This window comes from Balaenoptera physalus (assembly GCF_965194825.1).
Source record: "Balaenoptera physalus genome assembly, chromosome: 15".
In the NCBI taxonomy this organism is placed as follows: domain Eukaryota; kingdom Metazoa; phylum Chordata; class Mammalia; order Artiodactyla; family Balaenopteridae; genus Balaenoptera; species Balaenoptera physalus.
In genome coordinates, this window is record NC_138894.1 from 65,850,703 (window position 1) to 65,876,788 (window position 26,086).

General features: G+C 44.6%; 2 protein-coding genes across 4 annotated transcripts in view; one reads left to right on the forward strand and one right to left on the reverse strand.

Annotated features, from left to right (window-relative positions):
* Positions 1–15,851, forward strand: part of THUMPD2 (THUMP domain 2 tRNA and snRNA guanosine methyltransferase) — a gene marked incomplete at its 3' end in the record, with an annotated part of 63,415 nt that extends 47,564 nt beyond the window's left edge. Inside the window, exon 10 of one of the 2 annotated variants that reach the window (XM_082427796.1) lies at positions 15,680–15,851. In XM_082427796.1, the coding sequence (XP_082283922.1) occupies positions 15,680–15,851 (172 nt within the window). Of the gene's footprint in view, positions 1–13,156 lie in introns of both variants that reach the window. The other variant, XM_082427799.1, reaches the window with a different exon arrangement.
* A 403-nt stretch (positions 15,852–16,254) lies between these two features.
* TMEM178A (transmembrane protein 178A) overlaps positions 16,255–26,086 on the reverse strand; it is a 49,154-nt gene continuing 39,322 nt past the window's right edge. For both annotated transcript variants that reach the window (XM_082427860.1, XM_082427861.1), the window contains exon 4: positions 16,255–16,503. In XM_082427860.1, coding sequence (XP_082283986.1) covers positions 16,262–16,503 — 242 coding nt within the window. In that variant the 3' untranslated portion in view covers positions 16,255–16,261. The remainder of the gene's footprint in view (positions 16,504–26,086) is intronic.

Sequence of the window (26,086 nt, forward strand, 5' to 3'; positions counted from 1 at the left end):
GTGGCTGGAGTAGAGTGAGTGGAGGGGAGAAAGAGAGGGGTTAAAGAGGAAGTGAGGGCTTCTCTGGTGGCGCAGTGGTTGAGAATCTGCCTGCTAATGCAGGGGACACGGGTTCGGGCCCTGGTCTGGGAGGATCCCACATGCCACGGAGCAACTAGGCCCGTGAGCCACAATTACTGAACCTGTGCGTCTGGAGCCTGTGCTCTGCAACAAGAGAGGCCACGATGGTGAAGAGGCCCGCGCACCGCGATGACGAGTGGCCCCCGCTTGCCGCAACTGGAGGAGGCCCTTGCACAGAAACAAAGACCCAACACAAACAAGAATAAATATAAAAATTAATTAATTTAAAAAAGATTACTTAAAAAAAAAAAGGAAGTGAGTGGTGGGGGGCAGGGGGGCAGGTTAGATCGCATAGGGCCTTGGAGACTGTTGGAAGGCTTTGACTCAAAACCACTGTAGAGTTTTGAACAAGTCACAATCTACCATACATTTTACAGGATCATTGTGACCACTGTGTTGTGAATCGATTGGAGGGAGGCAAGGTGGGAAGTAGAGAGGCCAGTTGGGAGTTTTTTGCAATAATCCAGTTTTTTGCAATAATCTTGCCCCAGGGCAGTAGCAGCAGAGGTGGTAAGAGGCAGCTGGATTCTGGATATATTTTGCAAGTAGAACCAGCAGGATCTGCTGATGTGTTCGATGTGTGACGTGATCAGTGGAGAAGAGGCAGGAATGACTATAAGATTTTTGGCCAAGCACCTGAAACAGTGGAGTTTCCTAGTCAACTGTTCAAGGGAAGACTACAGGAGGGCCAGGCTTGGTGGGAGATACCAGAAGTTTAGCTTCAGACTTGCTCACTTCGAGATGGGCATTAAACATCCAAGTGGAGGTGCTGAGTAGGCAGTTGAATATATAGTCTTCAGTTTAAGCCAAACGTCTGTTCTGGAGACAGGAATTTGGGAATTTGCAGCATAAAGGTGCCATGAAACTGGATGGGATCACCAAAGGATAGAGTGGAGGAAAGAAAGGAAGAGGAGCTGGGCCGAGCCCTAGGTTCCTCCAACAGAAGAGGGATCTGCAAGGGAGACTGAGGAGGAACAACCAGCGAGGCAGGAAGAAAACAAGAACGGTGGCCTGGAAGGCAAATGAACAAAGAATATGGTGGAGGGAGTGACCAACTATTAAACGCTGCTAACCAGCCTAGTAAGAGAAGGACTGGAAATTGACCATTGGATTTAGCAATGAGGAGGTCATGAGTGACCTTGACAATGGGAATTTTGATGGCGCGGAGAAGAAGCAAAACCACACTGGGTTGGGCTTCAGAGAAAATGGGGAAAGAGCCAGAAGTAGTATAGGCAACTCTTTCAACTAGTGTTGCTGAAAAGGGAGCAAAGAATGGCGGTAGTAGGTTGGCAGGGGACGTGGAGTCGAGAGAATGACTTTTTTTTAAGATGGAAGGAGTAGCAGCATGTTTTTTTTTTATGTTGAAGAGAATGTTGCAGGAAAAGCAAAAAGCTGATGAGCTAGGAAAAGGGAGATAAACGCCAGAGCCATGTCCTTGAATAAGGGGATGGGTCCACACGAGGAGGAATTAGCTTTCGATAACAGCGTGAATAATTTCTCCATGGTTACAAGTGGGAAGAAGCATGCAGGCATTTCTGCCATAACAGGATAAATGTGCTCCTGAACATTTTCTCATTCCCAAACTCATGCACTAAAAATAACAATTTATGGAAAAAATAGGGTTGGGGCAGACCATTCTAAACCTATCCAACTTTGCAAACTGCACACTAGCAAAAGCACCAACAAACATAGTTTTTAAAAACTTTATACACCTAACAAATAAATGCATCAGAAAATAAAGGATTCCACCTTTCCAAGAAAAGGGCAAAGACAGCTTGCTAGAATTTGGTAGGAGGGTAGAAGCTGCTGAGTTACACAACAAGCACTTCCAAGACAGAATCTGTGGCCAAACCACCAAGACCTGGAAGGTGCAGTGAGCAGGCGTTACATAAAGTACCTTATTCTTCTGCAGCTCCTCCATTCAGCTCATCCAATTGGTGTCCTTCACATTCGGCTGCTTTTATCTGGTGGAACAAAATATTAATGTGCTGGGGGAAAAATCACTTGTGATCCAACCCAATTTCCCCATTACAGTGACATCATCCCCCTACTTAGCAATAATATTTAATGTCCATTACAGACACACGCAGGGTAGAACAGAGTGTAAGTGGGAGCAGATGCTGGAAAGTGGGTGGATGTGGTGGTGGAAGGCTGTGGAAGTTCACTTCTGACTGTTTTAATTTTGTCAGTGAAAAGGTATGTGGTAATTTCCCCAGTTCCTGAGCCTGTAGTTGGAACAGTTCCCCTCGGCAATGAAAGAATCCGCACAGTGGCTTCCGAACCACGGGCTAAGGGTGTCTATTATTGGAGGACCAAGGTCACATACTCCCCAGGTTCCCCCTTCCTACCAAAAAGGACAAAGAAAAGCAACGCTGTCTCTTTGTATGAACCGCAGCTATTAGTGCCACCGAGAAGAAAGAGGCACAGATCAGTGGAGTGCTTTGGCATCTGAAGGCAAGCTATGTCAGCCTGGGGTTCGCTGCTTTGACTCATTTACTTTTAATGGAGGCCTGAGCAGGGGAGGGCTCTCTAGCTGGTCCAGGCACTCCGTAAGCAGCTCTGCATTTTGCCAGCAGGACCCAGGAGATCTAATTACACTCGGAGTGTCTGTGACCGGCCGGGATGCTGTGTGGAGCCAGCAGCAGATCCCAATAGGGAAAGTGCAGCTGCAGCCTCTTAGCTTTTGGAGAAAAGCCAAGCTTTCTTATGCAAGTAATTATTTTCCTCTTAGAAATAACTCTTGCTATGGAGGGCTTGACCACAGGAGACTGGGTGACCACGTGACCTAAACTGCCCATCTTGCAATTTGATCCACCAAGCCAAGAGTTCAGTGGGCCCAGCCGGGCAGCACGCCCTCGTCAGGTGGGAGTGGTATATATCAGCACTGGGGGCCACGTGGCAGACGGTGCCCGTGAGCTGCAGGGACCTTATCCTGCCAGGCGCCTCCTGCCTGCCCCTCCCCTTCCTCACAACCATGGTCCCATGGGGGGAATTCCCAATGAGCCATTTGCCAGAGGAAAAAAAGTCAAATCTGGTTTGGAGATGGCTCTGCCAGCTTTGCTGGCACCTGCTGAGGCATTTCAGCCCCACTTGGGGCCGAGGGACAATGGGGAAAGGAGACCGTCTCAGGGAGCAGAACTTGGAGTGGTCTGCATTGTACACTTTACCTAGAAGGAGAGATGACCTGGGAGGAAGGTAACCCACCATGTCATGGGCAGTGGCTACCACTTCGAAAGGATGGTCGGCGACATGAGAGGAGGTCTGGGGAAGAGGGATGTGGCTGGACATCTCAGAACGGGCCCCAGTGCGGGAGAGTCTTTGGGTCTTAACCACTGGAAAAGTCAAGAATGCCCACCATGCACGAGGTTCTAAGTGTTCAAGCGGCAGATTGCCTGCCCTGTGCCTTCTCCCCCTTTCCTCAGCCACCCTCGCTCAAAGGCCTCATGGACAAAGTGGCCATGGTTTCAGGGACAGAGATAATGCATTGGCCCAACAAGGGCTTCTCATCAAGGCTAACTGCCTGCTGCCCCCGCTGATGAATTTTCAGCAGCAGTGAACAACCCTGAGACTTGTTATAATACCCCATCGAGGACAGGGGTTAGAGTGGAGACCCTTCCCTTGCAGAGAGGGCAGTAATTTGTCCTCACTGGACAAACTGCTCACTCTGGACTTGGATTCTCCAGACCACACACACCTTTCATGACCTTCCCAAATTGCCTTATTCACTATCATTTGTTTCCCGGCAACAATGCTTTTCACCAGAGTTCAGTTACAGTGGTGTGTGTGAGGCAATAGACCTAGGCTCACAGAATTTCTAGTCTTATAACATCTACCCATCACCTGAAACGTAAGGCCTGAGGGCAGGGTGGAATGGGCTATTCAACACTCAATTAACTGTGCCAGCAGAGAAGTCCTTGAGAGGCTGAGACGCCTCCCTGCAGGATGCTGTGTGTGCTATGACCCAGCGACCAGTAGATGGCGATCTTTCTCCAAAAGTCAGAAAAAAGGGACCAAGGGGTGAAAGTGGGAGGGATGCCCGTTACCATGTCCCTTCTAATGAAGCAGGCACCATGATGGAGTCTACTTTCTGGAAGGGTGTCAGAAGCATCTAGCCTCAGGAGTCAGCAGTGACAGAGCGCAGCATTCAGGGCCCAAAAGCAATGGTACAAGCTGTGCTGTGGGTACCCAGCAGAGGCTGCAGTGGGTCATTGTGACAACAGCCCTATCACGTCAGTCGGATGGTGTTCCTGGTTGAGTAACCACCCAGACTAATTTCCTGCCCTCTTGAACACCTTAATATATTTTTTCAATGAACTCCTTTTCTGCTAAACTACCTAGAGTATATTCTGTCGATTGCAGCTGGAGACCCTGCCCCACACACCTGGGTTACTAAAGCCCACTCCTGTCCTCCAGGCACCGCCCATCTCATTCTCAGTAGGATGTTCACATCTGTTTTGCATTTATCCTTTTGCCGAATTTTCCAGGTCTGTTTTATATTCTTTGCCACCTCCCACCCAAAATCACTTTTAATGTGTTGGCCTCTCAAAGATGTTGAACGATACAGTCTTTTTCATTCTGTGCCTAAGCCTTACTTGAATCTTTAGGAGAAAAAAATGTGTGAAGGTGGACATCTTTGTGTGTGTAACCAAGATGCAGCAAATGGCAGGTAGAAAATGAATGACAGTGGTAGACATACTAAAAGGCAGTGGTTCTAATTACCTTTGCGTACTTGGCAGAATTAAATCATGGTTTCAGTGTCTGCTAAAATAGCTTTAATATCAAATGCACAAGGCAATAAAGCTTTTTGAGAATTTTCCAAAGTTTGAGGATATCTTCTAGTTGGAGTATTCTGTAGTACTTTTCCCCCTTTGGCACAGGGTGTGGCCACCAAGAACAGTTAATATTCCTTGGACTAAATTAAACTGGCTCCTATTAGAAGATAACAAATAGATGCCTGTGGATCTGAGGATAGTGAACCAAAGGGACACCCAGAAAGCCATGCGAGAGACAGACACCTGTCGGGGGAGACACCTACTCTCTACATAACCTGGAAAACTAAGCCTCATCAGGGATTCAAAATATATTGACTTTTCAAGAGGAAACACTCACTTGGATATTAGGTAAATATGATCGTGCAAGGAGCTATGCAAGAAAGCTTTTGGGCAAAAATTAGGTGAGATGCAAGGTCTTCACAGAAAAATCTTGGTAATACATCTTGAGTATTTTCACGCACGTTATACAAACACTACGTATTTTCAGAGTGTTTATAGCCTTTTCAATTCTCTTATTCTTTCGCTCATTCATTTTCTCCTTCATTCATTCGACTGCCAAGCATCTCTGGGAACGTGCTGCGTGTCAGGCTCTGGGGATGCTCGTTGGTAAAGCGGCCTTGCCTGAAATGCTGCTGCGACAGCTCTCTAGGTGAAGAGGCAGGCAGGGAGCAGGAGGGTGATAGCCAGAGGTCCCAGTGTATGACAGATAGGGTTATCCCCGACCTCTGGAAATAGAGGGATGAAAGCACTCTCTGAAAAAGCTCGACAAAGAGAGAAAGGTGAACAGAGTCCAGGAAAGTATCTGAGAGTGAAAAAGAATGGATTTGTGGGGAGTTTAAAAAAAACAACTGAAAACATGCCTAGGTGTGGTTAGCTTTGTCTTTTAGTTGCATCCTCTGAATTTAACATGTTCAAGAGAATCAAGAATTTGAAGTGTCATTTTGCCACCTGAATGCCACAATCATTTAACATTGTCAGTTTTCATCAAGTTCCTTCAGCAAGTAACTGCCTTCTCAACTGTGTAACAAATGAGAGCAATTACAGCGGGTCCACCCCCTGTCCACCCCCTGCCCATCCCCCTCCTCTTACACATTTTTTCCTACCATTGAGTGGCCATCCTTCTAGCTGCCCTTCTGTGGCTCCTGCCCTTGATATGTCTACACTAGTTGAGGTTGGGCACCTTGGAAGAGTGCACATATTAACCACGTATTCTGCCAGGGGGCCCCAAATGCCCAGTCCTGGCCTCTGGGTACTAACGTGATTCACTGGGCCAGAGGTTTTTTGGTTTTGTTCTTATGTAAGTCAGATGATACCACTCTCTTGCTCAAAACCCTCCAGTGATTTTCCATTTTCCTCAGAATACAACCCAAAGTCTTGACCTGGCCCCTGGCACCCCTCTAACTTCATCTCTAACACACCCCCTTTCATTCTGGCCCCTTGCTGACGCTGGAATGTTGCAAAGCTCGGTCCCATTTCAGGCCTTTGGACTTGCTGGCCCTCTCCCTGGACACTTCCCCGTTCGCCTACACAGCTCAGGCTCTCTGCTCAAAGGCCCGCGTATGAGCACGACCATCCCTAGCCTCCCAACCTAAGCCGGCCACCACGGCACCCTTCACGCCTAGTCTCCTAGCCACTCCTCCGTTTCTCTTCATGTGGCTGACACGCTTGCCTGCTGGCTGTCTCCCAGCCGTTACAAGGGCCCCTCCATAAAGGCAGTGGCCTCTCTGATTTGCTCACAGTTTATCCCCTGTACTGAAGTCAGTCTCTGACACACACTAGGCACTCAGTGTAGATTTGGTAAATGAAGGCCCACGTGAAGATTCCCTTCCGTAGTCATCTGCCAACCAGACGAACAGAGCCAGAAAGGCCCCGGATGCTAGAGCAAGTTCCCCCTCACCCTAACCAAATCCATGCCCTCCAAAAAAGAAAAAAATGTTCAACAGTTATTCCCCGCAGGGAAATTTTTTCCCCCGTTTTCCCTTTGTGACATTCGAACGCATGGAGTCATGCGGCACAGAGCAAGCTGCTCCATCGTCACTAGGTAAAAGCCTGACATTTTCTGTGACACCCTTCTTGATTAGGTAGGCGTATCACAGCCCCGCAGGCTGATCGCTTTTAAAAATAATGAAATTGTACTAAATTTCACCCTAACCCATGACATCCTTCACTCCTCCGGCTCCCGCAGTATCTGTTGTGTTGTTTTGTTTGTTCGTTTTGACAAGGTTGTGAGAAGAGGGCGTCCACTTGTCCCGCCCTGCACGGCTCCACGAGACTCTCAGCCCCTCAGCCCATCCCACTCCAGCTCACCCACATTCTTCCCTCTCCTTCACTTCAGTTCTCTTGAAAACCATTTCCCACTCCTGTGAACCTTCTTTGAGCTGTCACTTGATTTGGAAAATTCTTTGTTTAAGAACTGGTTCATCCTTCAGATCAATACTGCATTAATCACTTGTGTTTTCTCCCCCAGATTACCTTTCACACTTGGTTTAGTTTCCATTCCCGAGTCCACTTTATCTGGGAAACATGGTGGCATGAGAGCGATTTACTGTATTCACAGCAGAGACGTGTAAAGCACAGGCTGATGCTCCACCGACAGGTTTGCAGCAATACAGATACCTACTTTGGCGACCTTGAAACCGCATTAGCTAAGCTGCTGGGGGAGATTAGACACCTCACCAGAGACTGGCTGAGAGATCCTGGGTTAATACTCAGAGTCTCAGTTTCCTCTGTTGTCAACAGGATGACAATCAGAGCCTCCATATACCTCCCAAGGCTGTCTTGAGGTTTGGTTTGGTTTGGTTTTGAAGTCACCATACAGCGACCAACCTCTCCAAGAGAAAATAGAAAATGAAGTACTCTCCTTGATTCATAATAAAAAACTTGGAGGATATCCTTATTTGACTCAACATCAGATGGCTTTAAGTTATTGTCTGTGTAATTTCCATGCCCTATTTTCAAAATCAGTTCGCATTCAACTTGGATAAGTAAAAGTTTATAGAGGTATTCAAAGTATTTCGTGGGCTTCTCAAAAGTGTGGTTATTGAAAACATCCCTGGAAATCACATCAGCTCGTGGATGTGTCCAGAAATTCAGTAGAGATGACTGGCTTTCAGGACCACACATCAAGACAGTCACGAAACAAGGACTAACATTCATGAGTCTCTGAGTTCCTATACTATCTCTAACCATATAGCCTCCTTTTTGAGTAGTTGCTTTTATTTAATAATTTTTAAAAAGCCATCAGGAATGCTTTCACAGGACAAAGGAAGGAGGACCTGCCCACTTAAATATTAATCTTCGAGCCACCCTGACATGGGAATTTCTCAAAATGTTCTGTCGGGGGGAGTGCCAAGAAGGTAATTAAAATTGCTGTCCTATCTTTAGGCTACTGCAGGGCACAGGGTCTGCTGAAGGTCACTCATGTAAGGAGAGTTTCCCTGCTTATAAAAATTCTGCTATTCTTTACAGAATTACGAAGGGCAGTGTGTGCTCCAGTTTAGAAATGTAGCAGCTTGATTAAAAACTGCAGAGCAATAATTTCCAAGGGGAACCATGAAAAACGTGGGGGACGGTGAACCTATGTAGACGTATTAAAATTTTGAAAAATAAGCTCAGATGTGGTTAAAAGTGCACGATAGGGGTTTGTGCTGGGTTTCGGGTAGGTGACATGGATGTCATGTGGAAAAGTGGAAAGAGAAATGACTTTGGAGTGAGCAGGCCAGAATCCAAACCTTGGCTCGGCTACTTGGTACCTTAGGGAAGGTGATTTAACCTCTAGGAGCCTTAGTTTCTCCATCTATAAAGTAGAGGCTATAAAACCAAGATAAGGTTTGTAAGGAACGTGGCCTGGAACAGTCCCTGAGGAAACTTAGTCCATCCCTTCAGCGTCTCATCCATGTCGAGAGACAGAACTGGAGAGGACTTGAGAATCAGAGCTTTCTTTTCCGCTTCTCATTTATATCTAACATTTACAAGACTGAAGGAGACCTAGGAATTGGTAGGAACGGGACTCCAGCACCAGCCTCTTAGGATCAAGTGCTTTGAAAGTGGGAAGTGGTTTTTCTGAGCACCTGAGAGGGTCCAGAACTAACAAATGGAAACCAGGGCTTAGGGAGAGATGAGAAAACCTCAACAATTCATGCAGGCGTCTGGGTCCCTTTTGTCCTCCTATGCTGAACAGCTTCGATCGGCGTGATGAGCTGTGACGGGTTTCACGTGTGGGGAATGAGTGTGAAGCCCGCTGGCGCCACAGCTGGGTGAATTTCAGTCCTGGCGCGGCCAGATCCCTAAAGCAAGTCTAGAAGTGCTCATCACAGTCAACTTGATTGACAGGCAAAGCCATGAGAGTAAAAATAAATGGCGTTTTATAATTCAAGAACTAAACATCCTGAGCGTGACATCTGTCTGTGATTGTGAGGGACTTATTGTGTTCTGAGGGCATCGTCAGCGGGGTCCCAGGCCCTTCTCGCCAGGATCTAGTGGAGCCTCCATGAACCCCCGATCCAGCAGTACTTCCATGCATTTCCCAGAACCCCCAGAGGATGTCACTCCACATCTATGCAGCTGTTGAAGGAATTTACCTCTATGGTCCTGTGTAGATTTAGAACGTTTCCTAAAGAGCCTGACGGTACAGTTCATCCATCCTCACAAACCCACGCTCAGGGTGGTGGCGTCATCCGAGTTTTGGCCATCCAGAATGAGCAGATGACGGGGCAGTGGTCTGTGCATTTTGTGAATGTCAGTAATGCCAGACCTAAGACATGATGGAAACTTAACGAAAGCAGGCCAATAGTCTCTGAGGTAGGATTTAAGCTGGGGGTGGCCAGGGCGTGACATCTGCCTTACCATTCACTCACAATCACTATATCCTTTCCTCTGTGGCTGGACTGAAATCTTCCCAATCACCACTAATTGATCAAGTTCACACTCAGACTGAATCCTATTTGCCAACCCTGGTATAGGCAGCTTCTGGAGAACAACTAGAAACCAAAGAGGAAGAGGCTGGCCATTGGATCACTTAGAGAGAAGGCGCATTAGGGTCATTGGACCGTATTCTCAACTACGGCTTTTCAATCCTGGGCTCCACTCAGTTAAGGATTTATCCTAACCTAGGTGCCATCCTAAGTGACACTGGGTTTGCCATAAAACTTTGTGTTTTTTTCTTTTTTCAAATTATGGTATCCCCTTTTTGATACAAGAACCATAATTTCCTTAGTAAATAACCTAACTCTCAAAATTACTTAGTTGTCATCCTTGATAATGTCCCTTCTTTCCCCGCTCCGTCCACTTCACCAGCACACCTCAATTCCATCTCTAAAATATATCCACCCACTTCTATCTTCCTCGCCATAGTCGTGGCCACCATCACGTCTCCTGGACTCCAGCAACACCCCCTCCTCAACGGGCTTCTCCACCTCCAGTCTTGCCTTTTTCTAATCCATTCTCCATCCAGCGACAACACTGACATCGTTAAAGTAGAAATCAGATCCCATTGTTGTCCTTTAAAGACTCTCGTTGCTTTCCATTGCCAGAATGAAACCCAGTCTCCTTATGGAGGCCAGCCGGGCTCTGGCTATCCTGGAAATCTCGCCTACACCACTGCCCCCTTTGGCTCTTGCCACTCCAGCCCATGGTCTTCTCTCATTTCCTGTCTGCAGAGAGGCCCTGACAAAAGACCATGTGTAACCCAAGGTCTTACACATAGCAGGCAATATTTTACAGTACATGCTGACAAGAGAAAAAAATAGGAAATAAAGACAGAAAAGTATCTTACTTTTTAGCCAACCAATTTGTTTTCCTCTTAAGGTTGCTATAAGAAAACATGTTCTATGAGGTTTTAGAACAATTAGAAATCTTGCTTTGAAGCATGGCAAAATATAGGTTGTATATGAAGAGGAAATATGTTGGATAGCCATGTTCCCAGTATGCAGTGGGGTGCCCTGAGTGTCTTCAAGCATTTGTGGTTGTCCTACAGCAAGGAGAACTTCCGGTCAAAGGACAGGGCCCTGGGGAAATTCAAATAATGCAATTTCAAAGGGTTAGGACTTCCCTGGTGGCGCAGGGTTAAGAATCTGCCTGCCAATGCAGGGGACACGGGTTTGATCCCTGGTCCGGGAAGATCCCACATGCCGCAGAGCAACTAAGCCCGTGCACCACAACTACTGAGCCTGCACTCTAGAGCCCATGAGCCACAACTACTGAGCCCGTGCGCCACAGCTACTGAAGCCCGCGTGCCTAGAGCCCGTGCTCCACAACAAGAGAAGCCCACGCACCTAAACGAAGAGTATCCCCTGCTTGCTGCAACTAGAGAAAGCCCACGCGTAGCAACAAAGACCCAATGCAGCCAAAAATTAAAACATAAATTAATTTTTAAAAATAAAATAAAATAAAATAAAAGGGTTCTTGGTCAATATAGCGATTTGCTTTCAAAGGAAATCCTTTTTGAAGCACTCCCTTCAGAATTCCAATTAGAGATTTGAGACATATCGGCGCATAAATGAAACAGCTTTAAATTGAAGTGTAGAACAATATTGAGGTTACTAACATAATACTGTTTGAGCCATCAAATAAACATTCCACAGTATTTAGTTCATAACACATTTCAAGTTATATCTGTGTTAGTGTGTGTTAATAGTCCTTTTAATTGCCAAGCTAGAGTCTCATTCCATTTAGCCTGTTATGCTACCGTTTATTTTTTCATGGGTTCCCTAAAATTGGTGGTAAGGGAGTCAGTTCTGTCCAGGGCAGCAGATAGTTTGTCTCTGTGACTCTGAATTCATGCATTTCTTCCACAAAGGTTTATGAGCACCTGTCGGGTTCCAGGACTAAACCCTGGATACAAAACTCAACCAAGACACAGTTTACACCTTGCAAGAGTCTCTGATCCAGTTAGGGGTGAGCAGGTGATTAGCATGCAGAGTGTAACTGGTCAGGAAAGGGGTTAAAGCAGGGCAGTGTGCTCAAGCCTGGCTTCTAGGAGTGTTGTGTTGAAGCTGAGACACAAGGAAAAGTCAGCATGAGCCAGGAAGAGTAAGGGCAGGTGTCCCAACTCAGAGGAAACAGCCTGAGCAAAGACCTGGCGTCATTAGCATTCCACACGCACTGGCCTCCACTGGGTAGGTTATCTTGACCTTGTGGCCCAAGTCTCCAGGATCCCAGGTCCCTCTTCATTCTTAGCTCAGGTAACCTTAGGAACCAGGTTCCTTAGTTCGGGTGACTGAGGCATACTCGTGCAAGTACACCTTTGTGTTCTCAGATATCAGTTTCAACTGGGAAATCTTCGAGAGGCAAATGTATCCCCCCCCACCACAAAAAAAAGTTAATAATGTACTTTTTATGTTACTGAGGATAGATTCAAATAAAATGATATGAAGTGAAATATACAAGCCAATGAAAACATAATTCAAAAGAAACGTATTTTTATAATTGGGTTGAACTACTTTAATCCGGGATTTATGAAATCACGTGGGGCTTGAAAGGGTGACGAATTTTTTACTTGTGTTGTACTGCATTTTACTAGAATAAGCTTCACAGGAGCAAGAACCTTGGTCTGTTTTGCTTCATGGATGTTTCCCAAGTGCCTAGAATACCACTTGGCACACAGTAGGAATTCAAAAAATATTTGTTGAAAGGTACAAGGACTTTTATGGAGAAATTACATTCTGGGTAAGTTTCCTACATCCCGGACCCTTGATTATCAAGGGTCCACGGTGCTGTAAAGGAGGGGGTAGAGTTCCCTTGGAGTGGGCAGCAATGTTCTAATATTGCAAATAAACCAAAAATGACATTGGTAAAAGGAGGGGCCTATGGGGCCTATGGTTATCTCATCAAGGATTTGGGTAGAGCTCTCTTTTTTGGTAAATGGTAAATGTTGTCTATATATGGCAGATGGACATGAGTCTTAGTCTATCATCTCAGGTGTCCTGTAAATCCATTTACTTTCTATTCAAAGTCCTTTCTTGTAGGTTTAGGGGGAATTAGCCCTCATTCATTACTGCGGACACACACACAGCTGTACCAATGTCCCTGGACCTTCCAAGGGTCAGACTGGCTGCCACTGAGAAGCCCATTATTCCAAGGCTTGGTCCTTCCCAGCCCATTGATTCTGCTGGTCTGAAACCATGGTTGGGTCATGAGAGCCACTGTACCAAGGGCCCCAGTATCTCTGGACACCCCATATAGCCATCCTTGCCGAGGTCCTGATAACCTCAAGAAATGCACGGACCCAGCTAATCACAGGACTGCCATCCTTTTTCTCTTTCCAGTCTCCAGGATGCCCTTCAGCACTTCTAGCCCACAAAGTCAGTCCTCTGGCCTGTCCTCCCTTCTGGACCCACTGCATCCTCGCTTCAAGGAGATCAGCTACCTCTGCCTTCTGCCCTGCAAAAAATGCCTAAGGCAAAAAAAACAAAAAAACAAAAAAACAGCCTGGCTACAGGCATGCAGCTAGAATTGGGACAGAGAAAACATAGGAAGAACAAACAAATTATCTCAACTAATTCTTCTGCTCATGCAGTACTGTGCAGCCATTTCAATCACTCCTCATTCGCAAGCCAATTAAGAAAACACCCCTAAGAGAAGCCTAAGGACTGGGAACCAAATGCGAGACTGGCAACATTTACACTCTGTGAAATGTAAATAGAAAGCAAGGAAACTTGCTCTGAGCTCACTTTGGCTGAAAGGCAGGGAAGCTCTGTTCTTGCCAACACACACTTGAAACCGAAGTGAACTCCCCTGGCTTCTGGGCAAATCTTTCTGGTGTGTGAACCCTTCAACCTTCTGTCATTCCGAGGCTCTCTTCCCCTCACACCTCAAACCCCTGGGAAGCTTCTCAGAAACTTCAAAAGTCACTCACTCAGACGCTGCTTTGGTGGTTGGAATATAAATGCTCAAGTCTTGACATCTTCTATGGGGAATCTTTAAAGAAAACTTCAAAGAAACAGCTCTCCTGCTTTGAAAAGTAATAAATGAAAGTAATAAATGAAAATAATTGCTCCTTTCTATATGTCTCTGATCTCATCCAGAGGGATGGGTTTATTAAACAGGCCTGAGAGATTGCCAGGGAATACAGCCACAGGCCTTGGTGAGAGCTTGTGTGGTCACCGGGATCACGTAACCTCTTCCAAAAGGCTTATGTAACGATATGTGGACACCGTCACTTGGAAATCAGGCTTGATTTTTGGGTGGGGGTAGGTAGATTATCATTATCCTTTTACAAGTACCAAATCAGGCTTTCTAATGAAGGGGAAAAAAGCATTTTTTATAAAATTAAAGTCTGAAGCACTATTGTACTTCTGGTATAGCACCTTCCCTCTTTTACAGACCATCTTTCTCACACATTGTGCGTAGAATACAGGATAATGACGGAGTTAAGAGGAAAAGCGTAGAAGTTAGCTAGTGCCCACCCTTCCATTTAAAGATAAAGAAATACCATGGAAGGGTTTTAATTTTGTCCTATACCCACGCATAGAAAAAAATGAAGCAAATGTTCTGAGTCTGCCTTTCAGCTTCATTATCAGTAAAATGGAATAAGAGTTACCTACCTGTATGGTCAGGCCACCCCAGATGGTTCTTCTCTTGCGCTTTGTACATTCTCTGCTCAACTCAACCAGTCCCTGCTTCACCTACACCATTCTCACAGGAATGTGCTCGCCTCCTGACCATCAGGCCAGAAGGGCTCCACCTGCTAGTTTATTAAAGGGAAACAAATGCCCTCGTGATAGTCTTAACCTGAGGGGCTGTGAGGGACTTGCCTCTGCTGCTGGTTTCCTTGGTAACTGATGAGCCAACCTGACATCAATTTCCCCTATAAATGGGGGAATTCCTCCTTCTCCCCCAAGTAGCAGACTGCTGCCATGTCCTGCCTGCCATCTATGGTGGGGTGTCGCTCCAGGACCTTTTGCTTCAGATGTGTAAGATCCCCTATCCAGTAAACAACTGATATCTCTGTCGCTGTCTCTGGGCTCTTTCTTTGGTCTTGAGGCTGGGTATCCACAAGGCTTGCAGGCCTGCAGGGTGCAGCCCAACACTACCTCATGGAGCTTTTGAGAGGATTAAATGAAATTATACCTGGAAAAAACAGAGCCCAGTTGCTGGCACACAGTAAGTGCTAAATAAATATTAGCTACCAAGGAGATACCTGTAGCTCTGACCCAGTACAGTGGCTCTAGATCCCAAATGCACATCAGAATTATGAGATTTTTTTTTTGAAAAATACTCAAGCCCAGGCCCAGCTGCAGACATTCTAAGTCAATTGGTCTGGGGTGGGGCCCAGTTCAGGTACAGTTGAAGATGATTAACCAGGTGATTGGATTTGCAGCCAAGGTTGAAACCCACTGGGGTAGGAGGTCCAAGGATAAGGCCAGAGACTGTGAATCCTTATCAGTGGCTAAATACCAGGCAGATGGTAAACAGAGACGAAGAGGGAGAGAAGAAAACTCAAAATACTATCGTAAGGTTTTAAAAGAAGCTTGGAAAATGATATCTATCGTCAAGAGCATCTGTGTGATTGCTACAAGAGATAAATAAAAATGACCAACCTAACAGATGAAGCAAGTCTCTTAAAAACAAAGAGTTCTCACCTGTCCGAATGGCTAGGGAGACCTACTGCCACGGCTGAAAGACAGGAAAACACGCCCAGATTAACAAGGGGGCAGTCATTTAATGCAGAAATCCAGTTAACATAAAGAGACAGGTCGAACAACAGATAGGACTTCTAACAATACTGCATAGCATTACAGGTTAGCTCTTCCATGGTTGATCTGTTTCTCTTATGATTTTGATTCCAGTACAAAGATGGAGAAGAGACTTCAATTAAAAATAAATAAGGCAACAGAAGAATCTTCCTGTGACAAAAAACATCCACAAATAATGCACAAATATTTGGTGCTGACACAACAAGACACCATTAGGACAAGTTCTGAAGGTGCTGCATTAAATTTAACAAGCATGGTACAATGACAAGAAAATTATACTCGCTTTGTCATGAATCCTTTTGCAAATAGAAATGACTCTCGGGTAATTGTTATGTACAAACTTTCTGAAATAAATGGCAATCAGACAAATTTTTCCATTGCGGTTTCCTCTTTTTCTAAACCCAGAAATGTTCCATGGCACTGCTCCCTACTCTTCACAGTCAAAGCATAAATAGTCATTAAAGCACTTGAATCCACAGTAGTCTTGTCCTTAGAAAGGTATGGAGGTTTTGCGTGATTTGACATCAGTCATCCAGAAGGGGCTGGCAGGCAACAGGCTGGAATGTAAAAGACCGATTTTGTGCTTGGGATCGTGACTCAAACTCTGCTCCGTCCCCTTCCAGGGTCGTCCGCACTGTGGACGGGCCACCAAGCAGTGGACTTGAGTGTGGACAGTCATACCGTGGAGTCCCTGCCAGACTTTAGATGTGCAATCTTCGTCCGGCTAATAAATGGGTAAGCGATGCAGAGACCTCCAGCTGCCACAATAAAGCCTAAACTGCACCAGGCACAAAAGATAGACCAGCTGTAGCCATGTTCCACATCATCAGGCAGGCTATAAATTAGCTTCGGGAGCCGGTTCAAATCATAGGAGATGCTGGCGGCATAAGTGCAGAGGGAAATGGTGCAAAATATTCCTATAAATAATACAAAGAGAGCAGGGTGATGGGTTACAGTTTTGCCTGCTACAAGGCAAATGCCAGACAGGCTTTCGTGAACATCAGATCAACAGATGAGATGACGAATCCAAATTAATAAAGGATTGACAATTCTTTCACTTGAGTTACTTCATTCAACAAACATTGGCAAAACCTTTATGTGCCAGACTGTATGCTAGGTTCTGGAGATACAGGAGTGAAAAAGACGGGAAAATTCTGATAACTTGAATTATTCAGAATTATCTCAATTAAATTGGTATGTATATTTGAATTTATTTTTTTAATTCTTAAAAACAACGTAGTAGAAATTTTAATTATTTTTAAGGAAAAATAATCTATAATCACTCAAGCCTAGTACAATTTTCATTTCCCTTTGTTCTATACCTGAGTTGACACAGTTTTAGATAGTTGCAATCATCATACCAAGTCTTTCTTTTTCAATTACCATTATCATTAGTATTTATCATGTTGCCTGATAATATTTTAAATGAATTTTTACAAGTTTTTTTTTTAAGGCACAGAGCCTGGCACATTCTAGGGCCTCAAAAATCTTTTTTTTTTTAATGAATGGATAAAAAGATTGTAAATCATATAAATTAAATCCATGATGTTGGAATTGTCGTAAAATAGCTGACATCATATATAGGAGATCTATAATTCAACCACTCAGAATGCAGGTAATTTAGGTAGCCTAAGGAAAATGAACAGACCCAAAATTATACTTTTTTATACCAACACGTTATATATAATTGTCCTTTCAGAACACTAAGATCAGCATTCTGATAAAAATGCTTCAAAAAGCCCAAAACACAGGACTTTTACTACTCAAGGATGTAAATGCTTCTATTTCATCACAGTGGACCCCCAAGGCTGCTCCTTTTGGGTGGGCATGGGATCACCATGAGGCAGTTGCTGAGCTGTTAAGGTGGGTAATAAATACAAAAACTGGCACCCAGTCAAGTATCAGAATGTTCCATTCGGTTCCAAGTTCTACACATTTCTTTTTCATACTTTGCTTCATCCCTGTGTACAATGGAGTTTACAACCATTTGCTGAAAAATTGCTTTGGCAACCTTAGGGATCTATGCAGCATCTCCATAGGAAACAGAGACACAAGAATTGGGAACTGAAAGGAGAGGGCTACAAGTAACAGATCTCCACACCCCTTTTTAATAGAACTTTGGGTATCAGAAACATTAGTAGAAAAACAAACTCAGAGCAGGCAGCAATTGGGAGGAAACAAAGATCACCTTAATGCCATTGTTTTTTCCTTAACGTCATTTTTAAGTGCTAGAATTCTGCCTGCACTCAAATCACGTAAGAACACATTGCCTGAATCCTTTTCCAAGTGTGCATTTAGAAATGTTTTAAATTAAAAGGACACTTGATCTGAGGTGATTTGATCTCTCCTACTCTTTACCTCATTCTACTTTTAGCCTCTAAAGTGATTCTGTTTTTCTAAAAAGGATAAAATCTTGTTTTCTGACTTCTTGCTCCAAATTATTATGGTAAACACATCATTTTTTGAGCTCTCCCAAGAAAGATCATGATGGAAATAATTCTTTCATAAAGGAATGGCACAGTCAAAAACAGAATACTCTGCTTTTTTCAAACCTTGTGAACAGCAAATGTTCTTACATCTACATGAATGCCTTCACTGGCCAAAACAAAGACGATGTTTATATATAACAAGGTCCTTCTAATGAATGCTGGTAATAGAACAATAAGGCAGTTAGAAAAGTCTGATCTCTGGAGTATCAAGAGGTAAAATAGAATAATAGAACAATAACCTGTTCACAGGAAAAACAACTCTTCTGCATTTAACTGTCTGCACACAGCTGAATACCTAAAAGTGAAGCTGTTTACAAGTAACGTAGTTTCAATGACCTCTGAAAGCTTGAATTCAAACTAAGACTCTTAAGCATACTTTCGTGTCCAAATGCATTGGGCTGGGATGCAGGGAATATGTATTCTGGTCCCCAGCTCTACGTCTAATCACTGTGTGACCTTGAAATTACCTAATCTCTCTGAGCTTCATCTAGGGGGAAAAAAATGGGGGATTTGGTTCCTGAAGTCCCTTGCAGTGTCAAATTTCTGTGACTCTGTTATTCCATAATATGGCATTGAGCAAGGACATTTCCCAAAATTTCCTAGTGAAGCTAGTACTTGGTATTATGCAGCTAAATAAAAAATTGAATGTCATGGATTTTTCTTTCTGCACATACTCTTTTTGATTTTATACTAAACACTGATTTTATTAGCACCTCTCCCCTGCCAACTCCATAAAATTGCTTTTGGTGAAATGAATTTTAGCATAACAACACCAGTTCATACTGAATAGAAAAAGATAAGAAAAATCTAACCTGAGGATTTAACCTCAGGATGACTTTCTATGCCCTGAGTGTCATGAGTAGCTGTGCTTTCCCAGGGCACTTAGTTTGTGCTTACCTCATGGACACTGTGAATGATGTCACTAATAGAATGTCTTTCTTTGACCGAGTTGCCAGAGAGCTGAAACTCCCCTAAAGCTAAATTAGTGGCCCCCCAGGGGCAAAAACTGGGGACTTCATGGCATGCTTTTTGGCTACTAATCTCACCCTTGGATCCATCTTACCCTACAAACCTGACTGCTCCTTTGTCTTATTTGTATTCCTTATTTGTATTTATTTTATCTTGAAATATTATATACATCTCTATGCCACTTAAGTTCTTTTAGGATTAGGGCATCGCCAAACCTTGATGAAAACCTGCTTTATTTCCTTCTGCCTTTACTCTCTCAGCTGAGATGGAGGGGTGGAGGAGGTTACGTGAGCCCATAAATATGCCTGATGTCTGCCCCTACCCTTCCCACAAATGTCCCCTGAGACTGCTCTCCAAGGACGTTTTTTCTCCCTCCAAGATGCTCTTGAAGTAGTTCTGAGTGAGAGAAAAGCAAAGATGAACCGAAGAGCATATCTAAGAATTTCCCCTTTCTGGACCCTCACATACCTAAGGAAGTTTGCAAATACAGAGCTGCCATAGCTGTTATCTGTGGGATGGGCAGGACTGTTTGATTATTACAGAGAAATGTAGGGAGAGGAGACAAAGCAGTGTTTCCAATGTATGCAACTAGCTTTTGTAAAAGAGGCCTAACCCATTCAAGATATCTTAATAAGGGGAAAGAAGAACCCTTCTAACTTTGAAGACGCTAAGGAAAAGTGTTTAAAGGATGAAGACATCTTTGTTGTAGCTAGATTAGTAGTCATTGGTCAATTTTGATCCTGCGGAATTCTATTTTAGTTCCATATGCATGTCTTAGAGTCCTCATGTGTATTAGTTTGCTCGGGCTGCCTTAACAAAGTAGCAGCAGACTGGATGGCTGAAACAACAGAAATTTACTTTATATCACAATTCTGGAGGCTAAAACTCTGAGATCAAGGTCCTAGCAGGGTTGGTTTCTTCCAAGGCTTCCCTCTTTAGCTTAAAGATGCTGGTCTTCTCCCTGTGCCTTCACAGTCTTCCCTCTGTAACTATCCGTGCCCAAGTTTCCTCTTCTTTATAAGGACACCAATCATATTGGATTACGGCCCACCCTGATGACCTTATTTAGTTTAATCACCTCTTTAAAGACCCTGTTCTCCAAATACAGTCACATTCTGAGGTTCTCGGGGCTAGAACTTCAACATATGAATGGCAGGGCGGGGCGCGCACACAGTTCAGCCGATAACATTGTGTGTGTGTGTGTGTGTGTGTGTGTGTGTGTGTGTGAGAGAGAGAGAGAGAGCTTGTGTGTATGGTCAATGTATGAAGTATATTTCCATCCCTTTTACAGGCCTAAGCAAGATTTTACTATTTTAAGTGTTATTTAATCAGTTATTAAAGAATTATTTATAAGCATCTACTATGTTCCAGACCCAGTTCTGATTATCTTAGAGGTAGTTAAGTTGAATGAGTTCTTGATGGCCACAGCCATCATTGCTTTGACGCTGATGTGATCAGGAACCCCAGGTGTTCTTTCCACTCACTTTCCAGCATGCATATCAGGGAAAAGGAGGAGAGACCCCTGGACTTCCTGTAAGTTCCACACGGAGCCTAATAGCACTGAGGACACGGAGCGTGCAAAACCTGCTGAAGAAAACCGAGTTCTGCAATACGGTGAGTTCCACACACCTAAGAACCAGTTCATCCTAAATCATCTCCTATAGGATTTACCTAGATGGCAAGTTATTTCAGATAATGTTGCTTTCTTGTCAGTAGCAATCTAGTTAATGCAAGATATGGAATGAGGGCATGGAAAGATAAGGTACCAGCCTTGCATTTCAAAAGTTCAAAATCTAATGGTCATTCCTGAAAAGCCACGAGGAGAGAGGTCACCTCTCCTCCCTTCTTCTCTTAGACATTTCCTTCCCTTTCCCTTCTCCCCTGACCAGCCACGAGTTCCCTTGGGCTACCGCCACTGATACTCTTCAGCCCAGCTGGTGGCGCCAGGGTAGAGGGGTTTGTAAGTCCCAAACTCAGTCCTGGCTACTGCTGGTAGCATCTTCAAAAGGGTGAGTACTTACTTGTTCTGAAGAGCGCTGTATGCAGCGACTTTTCTTATAAAATATTAAAAGGTGTTCCGCCAAAGTCCTTAATTAGAAGATACAGTGATATCACAGAATTACAAGACCGGAAAGGATATTTTTGGACCAGAAGGGAAATAAAGTTATGCTGCCATCCCAGATCATCAACCTAGTTTTCTTCCCTAAACTTCATGGTGCCCATGGCCAGCTGGTATGGTGTAGTTAGGGTAATGGCCCACTCTTTTGGCCATCCTCTTTTGATGTGCTTGAAAGGCGGAAAGGAGTGGAAGTTGCTTCACCCTGGTTAGCCTGCTTGATAAATAACATAGCTGCAACACCCAAAGACATAAACATTGATTTTTCTTTTTTTCACTCCTTCAAAAGATGGCCTGCCCATCATTCTGGCCTCTTTGCAATTCCAGAAAAAAACCGCCTCACGCTACTTTTCACACAGATTGCTCAAAAAGCCATTGCTAAGTTGCCTTAACTAAATGACTGGGCAGGACTAATAGAGACAGACAACACTTTTTAAAAAAATCAAATACAAGACCCACAATCTGCAATTAACTAAATCCGAAAAACATCCAATCTTTTTCCGAAAGATTGCAGCAATCTCACTGATCGGCAAATTTGGCCTGACGTGACATAGGCTATTTATAATCCTATTGATCCCACGTAGTGTGAATATTCATGTGTTTGGCAGCAGAAATGTTAATGTATACTTGATTTCAGACCCTGCTCAGGGTGTTAGATAATATAGAATACATGCGCTATATTACCTTTCTAAAATAAAACTTAAAAATCCTGAATTCCAGGGACTTCCCTGGTGGTGCCGTGGTCAAGAGTCCACCTGCCAGTGCAGGGGACACGGGTTCAAGCCCTGGTCCGGGAAGATCCCACATGCCATGGAACAACTAGGCCTGTGCGCCACAACTACTGAGCCTGCGTGCCACAACTACTGAAGCCCATGCGCCTAGAGCCTGTGCTCTGCAACAAGAGAAGCCACGGCAATGAGAAGCCCACGCACCACGACAAAGAGTAGCCCCCACTCTCCGCAACTAGAGAAAGCCCGCACTCAACAACAAAGACCCAAGGCAGCCAAAAATAAATAAATTAAATAAATTAAAAAAAAAAAATCCTGAATTCCAAACTGCACCTGGTCCCAAGGGCTTCAGATACGGCATTAAGGACCTGGAGTTTTAGGTCATAATCAGTGGATACCCTAGAGGATTCAATACACCTACAGAGGAGTCTTTGTTTTAATTTGAATGTACTGAAGCAAAACAATGGGTGGCCTAGCGTGGGTGTTACCGGTCCCTGAGCTTTGCTGGGGCAGCCTGGACTGTCTCTTCTTTCTCTACTGTCCCGAAGGCCCTGCCTCGTCGGCAGTGGCCACTCAGGGCACAGCCTACGAAGGGGAATGGAGGCCCTCATCAAGGGAGGACCAAGCTTTATCCAATTTTTGAGACTCCCAGTATATTAAAAGGTAATTAAAACCCTACTACGGAGACATAAAAATTGTATTTAAAAATATTTGCATTGAATAAATTAACCTTTTAAAATATTTATATTTCTAACAAATGATAATCATCATCCTAGCACAACAGCAATAATGCATCATTTAAAGCTGCTGGAAATACTCACTCGCAGTGCCTGAAGGCAGTGTGGTCTGGTAAAGGGCAGCCCCTCACTGTTGGATCATGAGTCTTACTTATTCCCTTAGTCCTCTGGGTATGCCTCCGTGACGGTGTGTGTGTAACTTCAGAGGACATGAGGTCAAAAGGCTACATTTGAGGCTCTGTGCCCCTGGCCCTGCTGGAGGACCCCTTGAGAGGCCCCAGGGAATTAGGGATGCGAAGTGACAGTCAGCAGCCCTGCTACTCCGCGTGTGGGTAATCAAGAGCTGTCAGTATGCAATAAGGCATAAGGAGAGAGATTGTTTCCAGGTTTCCATTTTAACATCTCAAACTGTCACATCACTGATGATCTTCATTGAAGGTTTGGCTAATAAATTCAGGTACAGAATGAAGATGCCAGCGCCTTAGAAGAGGCTAAGTTTAGCATCAAAAATCTGTGGGGTGATGCCGACTGCTGAAGACACTTCTGCTTCATTAAAATCAATTCTTTTAACCCTTATTTGCTCTCATCTCCTGCTGCTACGTGGGAAGGTCCTACAGCTAATTTATCTCATGCAATGGATTAACATAGTTATCTCGGTGTTTACAAAGGAAATGGAAAGGGATTATTCGTAGTAGCAAAAATGAAACAAACCTCCCTAAATCCCACAGTAAGGGAACACAAAGTGGCAAATCTACTGCATGGAAGAGCATGCAGCTATTAAAAGCTATTAAAAACCGAACACAGAACAATATAAGGCCACCAGGAATGCTTACAGTATGATGTTAAACGGAAGCCCAGAAAACGAAATATTCAATACTTTCCATGTGATGATGGTGGCAAACATTTTTTCTTTCCTTTTTCTTTGTTGTTGTTGTTGTTTTCTTTTAAATTTTTATTTTGAAATAATTGTAGATTCACATGCAGTTGAAAGAGAGAACACAGTGAGATCCTGTATACCTTTCACCCAATTTCCCCGAATAGTAACGTCTTGCACAACTCTAGTATAATAGCACAACCAGGAAACTTACGATGATACAATCCATCCACCTTATTCCGATTTCACCATTTTTACATGCACTCACTCACTTGTGTGTGTGTGTGTGCACTTCGTTCCACGGAATGTCACCACGTGTGCAGATTACGTGGTCACCATCACAGTCCAGACACAGGCCATTTCCATCACAAGGATGCCCTGAGCTACCCTTTTAGAACCACAGCCACTTCTCTCCCTTTTGTTGTTTTTAGTGAGAAAAAGACTTGGGCAAGATTTGGTCCAGGATAAGGAAAATATTTTAACAACTAATTTTTCAGATGGTGAGATCTATAAGTGGGTTTTCCCTTTATTCCAAAAAAACATGTTGTTTGGGCAATCAAAAGCAAAAAAAAAAAAAAAAAAAAAGCCAGTGTTATGTGGTAGGTCTGTCCACCCTTCCGGACTGGTCATCAAACTTCAAGTTTATAAGTTTAGGGTGTTTTGGGGTTGCAGTGGGTTTTTGCTACTGTGGCTATTGTTCTGCTTGTTTTGTTTTTAACAGTTGCACAGGGGCTTTTGATGATAAATCCTGCTGAGCCCTGAGCCAGTCTGGCCCAGAGTTACACAGATGGCTCAGGAATGAGGGCTGAGCAGGGGAAGGTGGGGCTGGCTGAGGAAACTCAGCTCCTAGCTCTCCTCTGAGCCAACGCAAGACTGAACTCCCACCCTCCTTTCATTTAAAACGAAACCAGCCCCTCTGCCTCCCAAGAAACGCTCACTGAGCCTGACTTTTATGGTCCTGTGATTTATTTTCATGCCAACAATTGTTTGATATCTAAGAGCGTCCTAAATTATTCATGCATTACCCACATTACAAGGGTCCTTTAAAAACTACTACTACTGAGGCTTTTGTCTGGCCCTCAGCTCCTTTCATTTTCCTGAGGATGCTATGTGGGGCCTTTCCAGGGCTGGGGGGTCGTGAATACTTCTTTGATGTATATGAGGACAAGAGTTAGAAAAATGGGGGCCCAACTAATAAAGGAAGGCAAGAAAATGGGGGGAGATATTTCATGACCATTAAGCTTAAAGACATCCCCTGGGCAGCACAGGCCTCTCTGATTCTTTGACACCCTCACCTGTTCATTCTACACCCTGGATTTTTTTTTTTAATATTTATTCATTTATTTATTTGGCTGTGCCGGGTCTTCGCTGCTGCGTGCAGGCTCTTAGTTGCGGCATGCGGGATCTAGTTCCCTGACCAGAGATCGAACCTGGACCCCCTGCATTGGGAGCGTGGAGTCTTAACCGCTGCGCCACCAGGGAAGTCCCTACACTTTGGATTTTAATGAATCCTTTAGGCAGGCACCCTCCCAGTGGCTGGTCTTGAAGGTTCAAATCCTCCTCCAAAACCTCAGGAACTAGAATTTTAGCCTGCCTGGGCTACAGTCCTGCAGCCTCTGTGTATTCACCCAAGTCTGGAAAACTTAAGTTGGTTTTCTGCTAAGAATTATTCAAGGGCCGGGTGACTTCTGAATGCTCTGCCGGGTGCTTACAATGATCACGTTATTCCAGGCCACGGCCGGTCACAGCGCCGTCTCATGGGCTCGGAAAGGGGCCCACAGGACTTAGAAGGAAGGAAGGACCTCTGTCTGTGAATTGGGTTACAGAAGCTGACTGGCTGACCAATCAGAAGGCAAAGCACCACCTACCTGTCAGCCCTGAAAGACAGAGAAAATGGTGCCAGTCACCGAGGGGTCCCGCAGCCTCCAGTGAACACGGGCTTGAGTGAGTGACCGTGACAGCGAGCAGTGCCGGAAACCCCAGTCGTGGTCGTTTGAGTAACAGAACTCCAGAGAAGCAGAAATAAGCCTATTCAAAACGGCTGCACATCTAGAGTACTGTTACCCCTGATGCTCTGCGTACTTTGTGAAACTGTTAACTTGGCATTCACTAATCACAGACACGATTTTCTGGGAAAAAGCAGGAGGAAAGATTTCTTCCCCGTAGCCACCTTCAGTCAATTTCAGCCATCAACTCAGCTGCTGACTCCTTCTTAGACAAAAATGTTCTTCACCCGACAATCGAAAAGACCATAGTCGTGTCTCCACACACCCCCTTCCAATCTCCTGATTTAACAGCAAGTCACGCCTCGGCGTAAAACCTTCTGGTGGCTTCCACCACCCTTAGATTAAAATCCAAGCCACTGCCTGCTTCTCCACCTCATGGGATGCTGTCCTTTCCTTCCCTGCTCTCCGGCCACACTGGTCTCTCTGTGGCTCGAAACACATACGTCAAGCCATCCCTGCCTTAGGCCTTGGCACCGTTCCTTCCTCTGCCCGCAGCGCCCTCCCTATGTGGAAGAGGGTCCCCTACGCCCGCCACCTCGTTTATCTTCCTCACAGCTTTTATCGCTATCACAAATTATTAT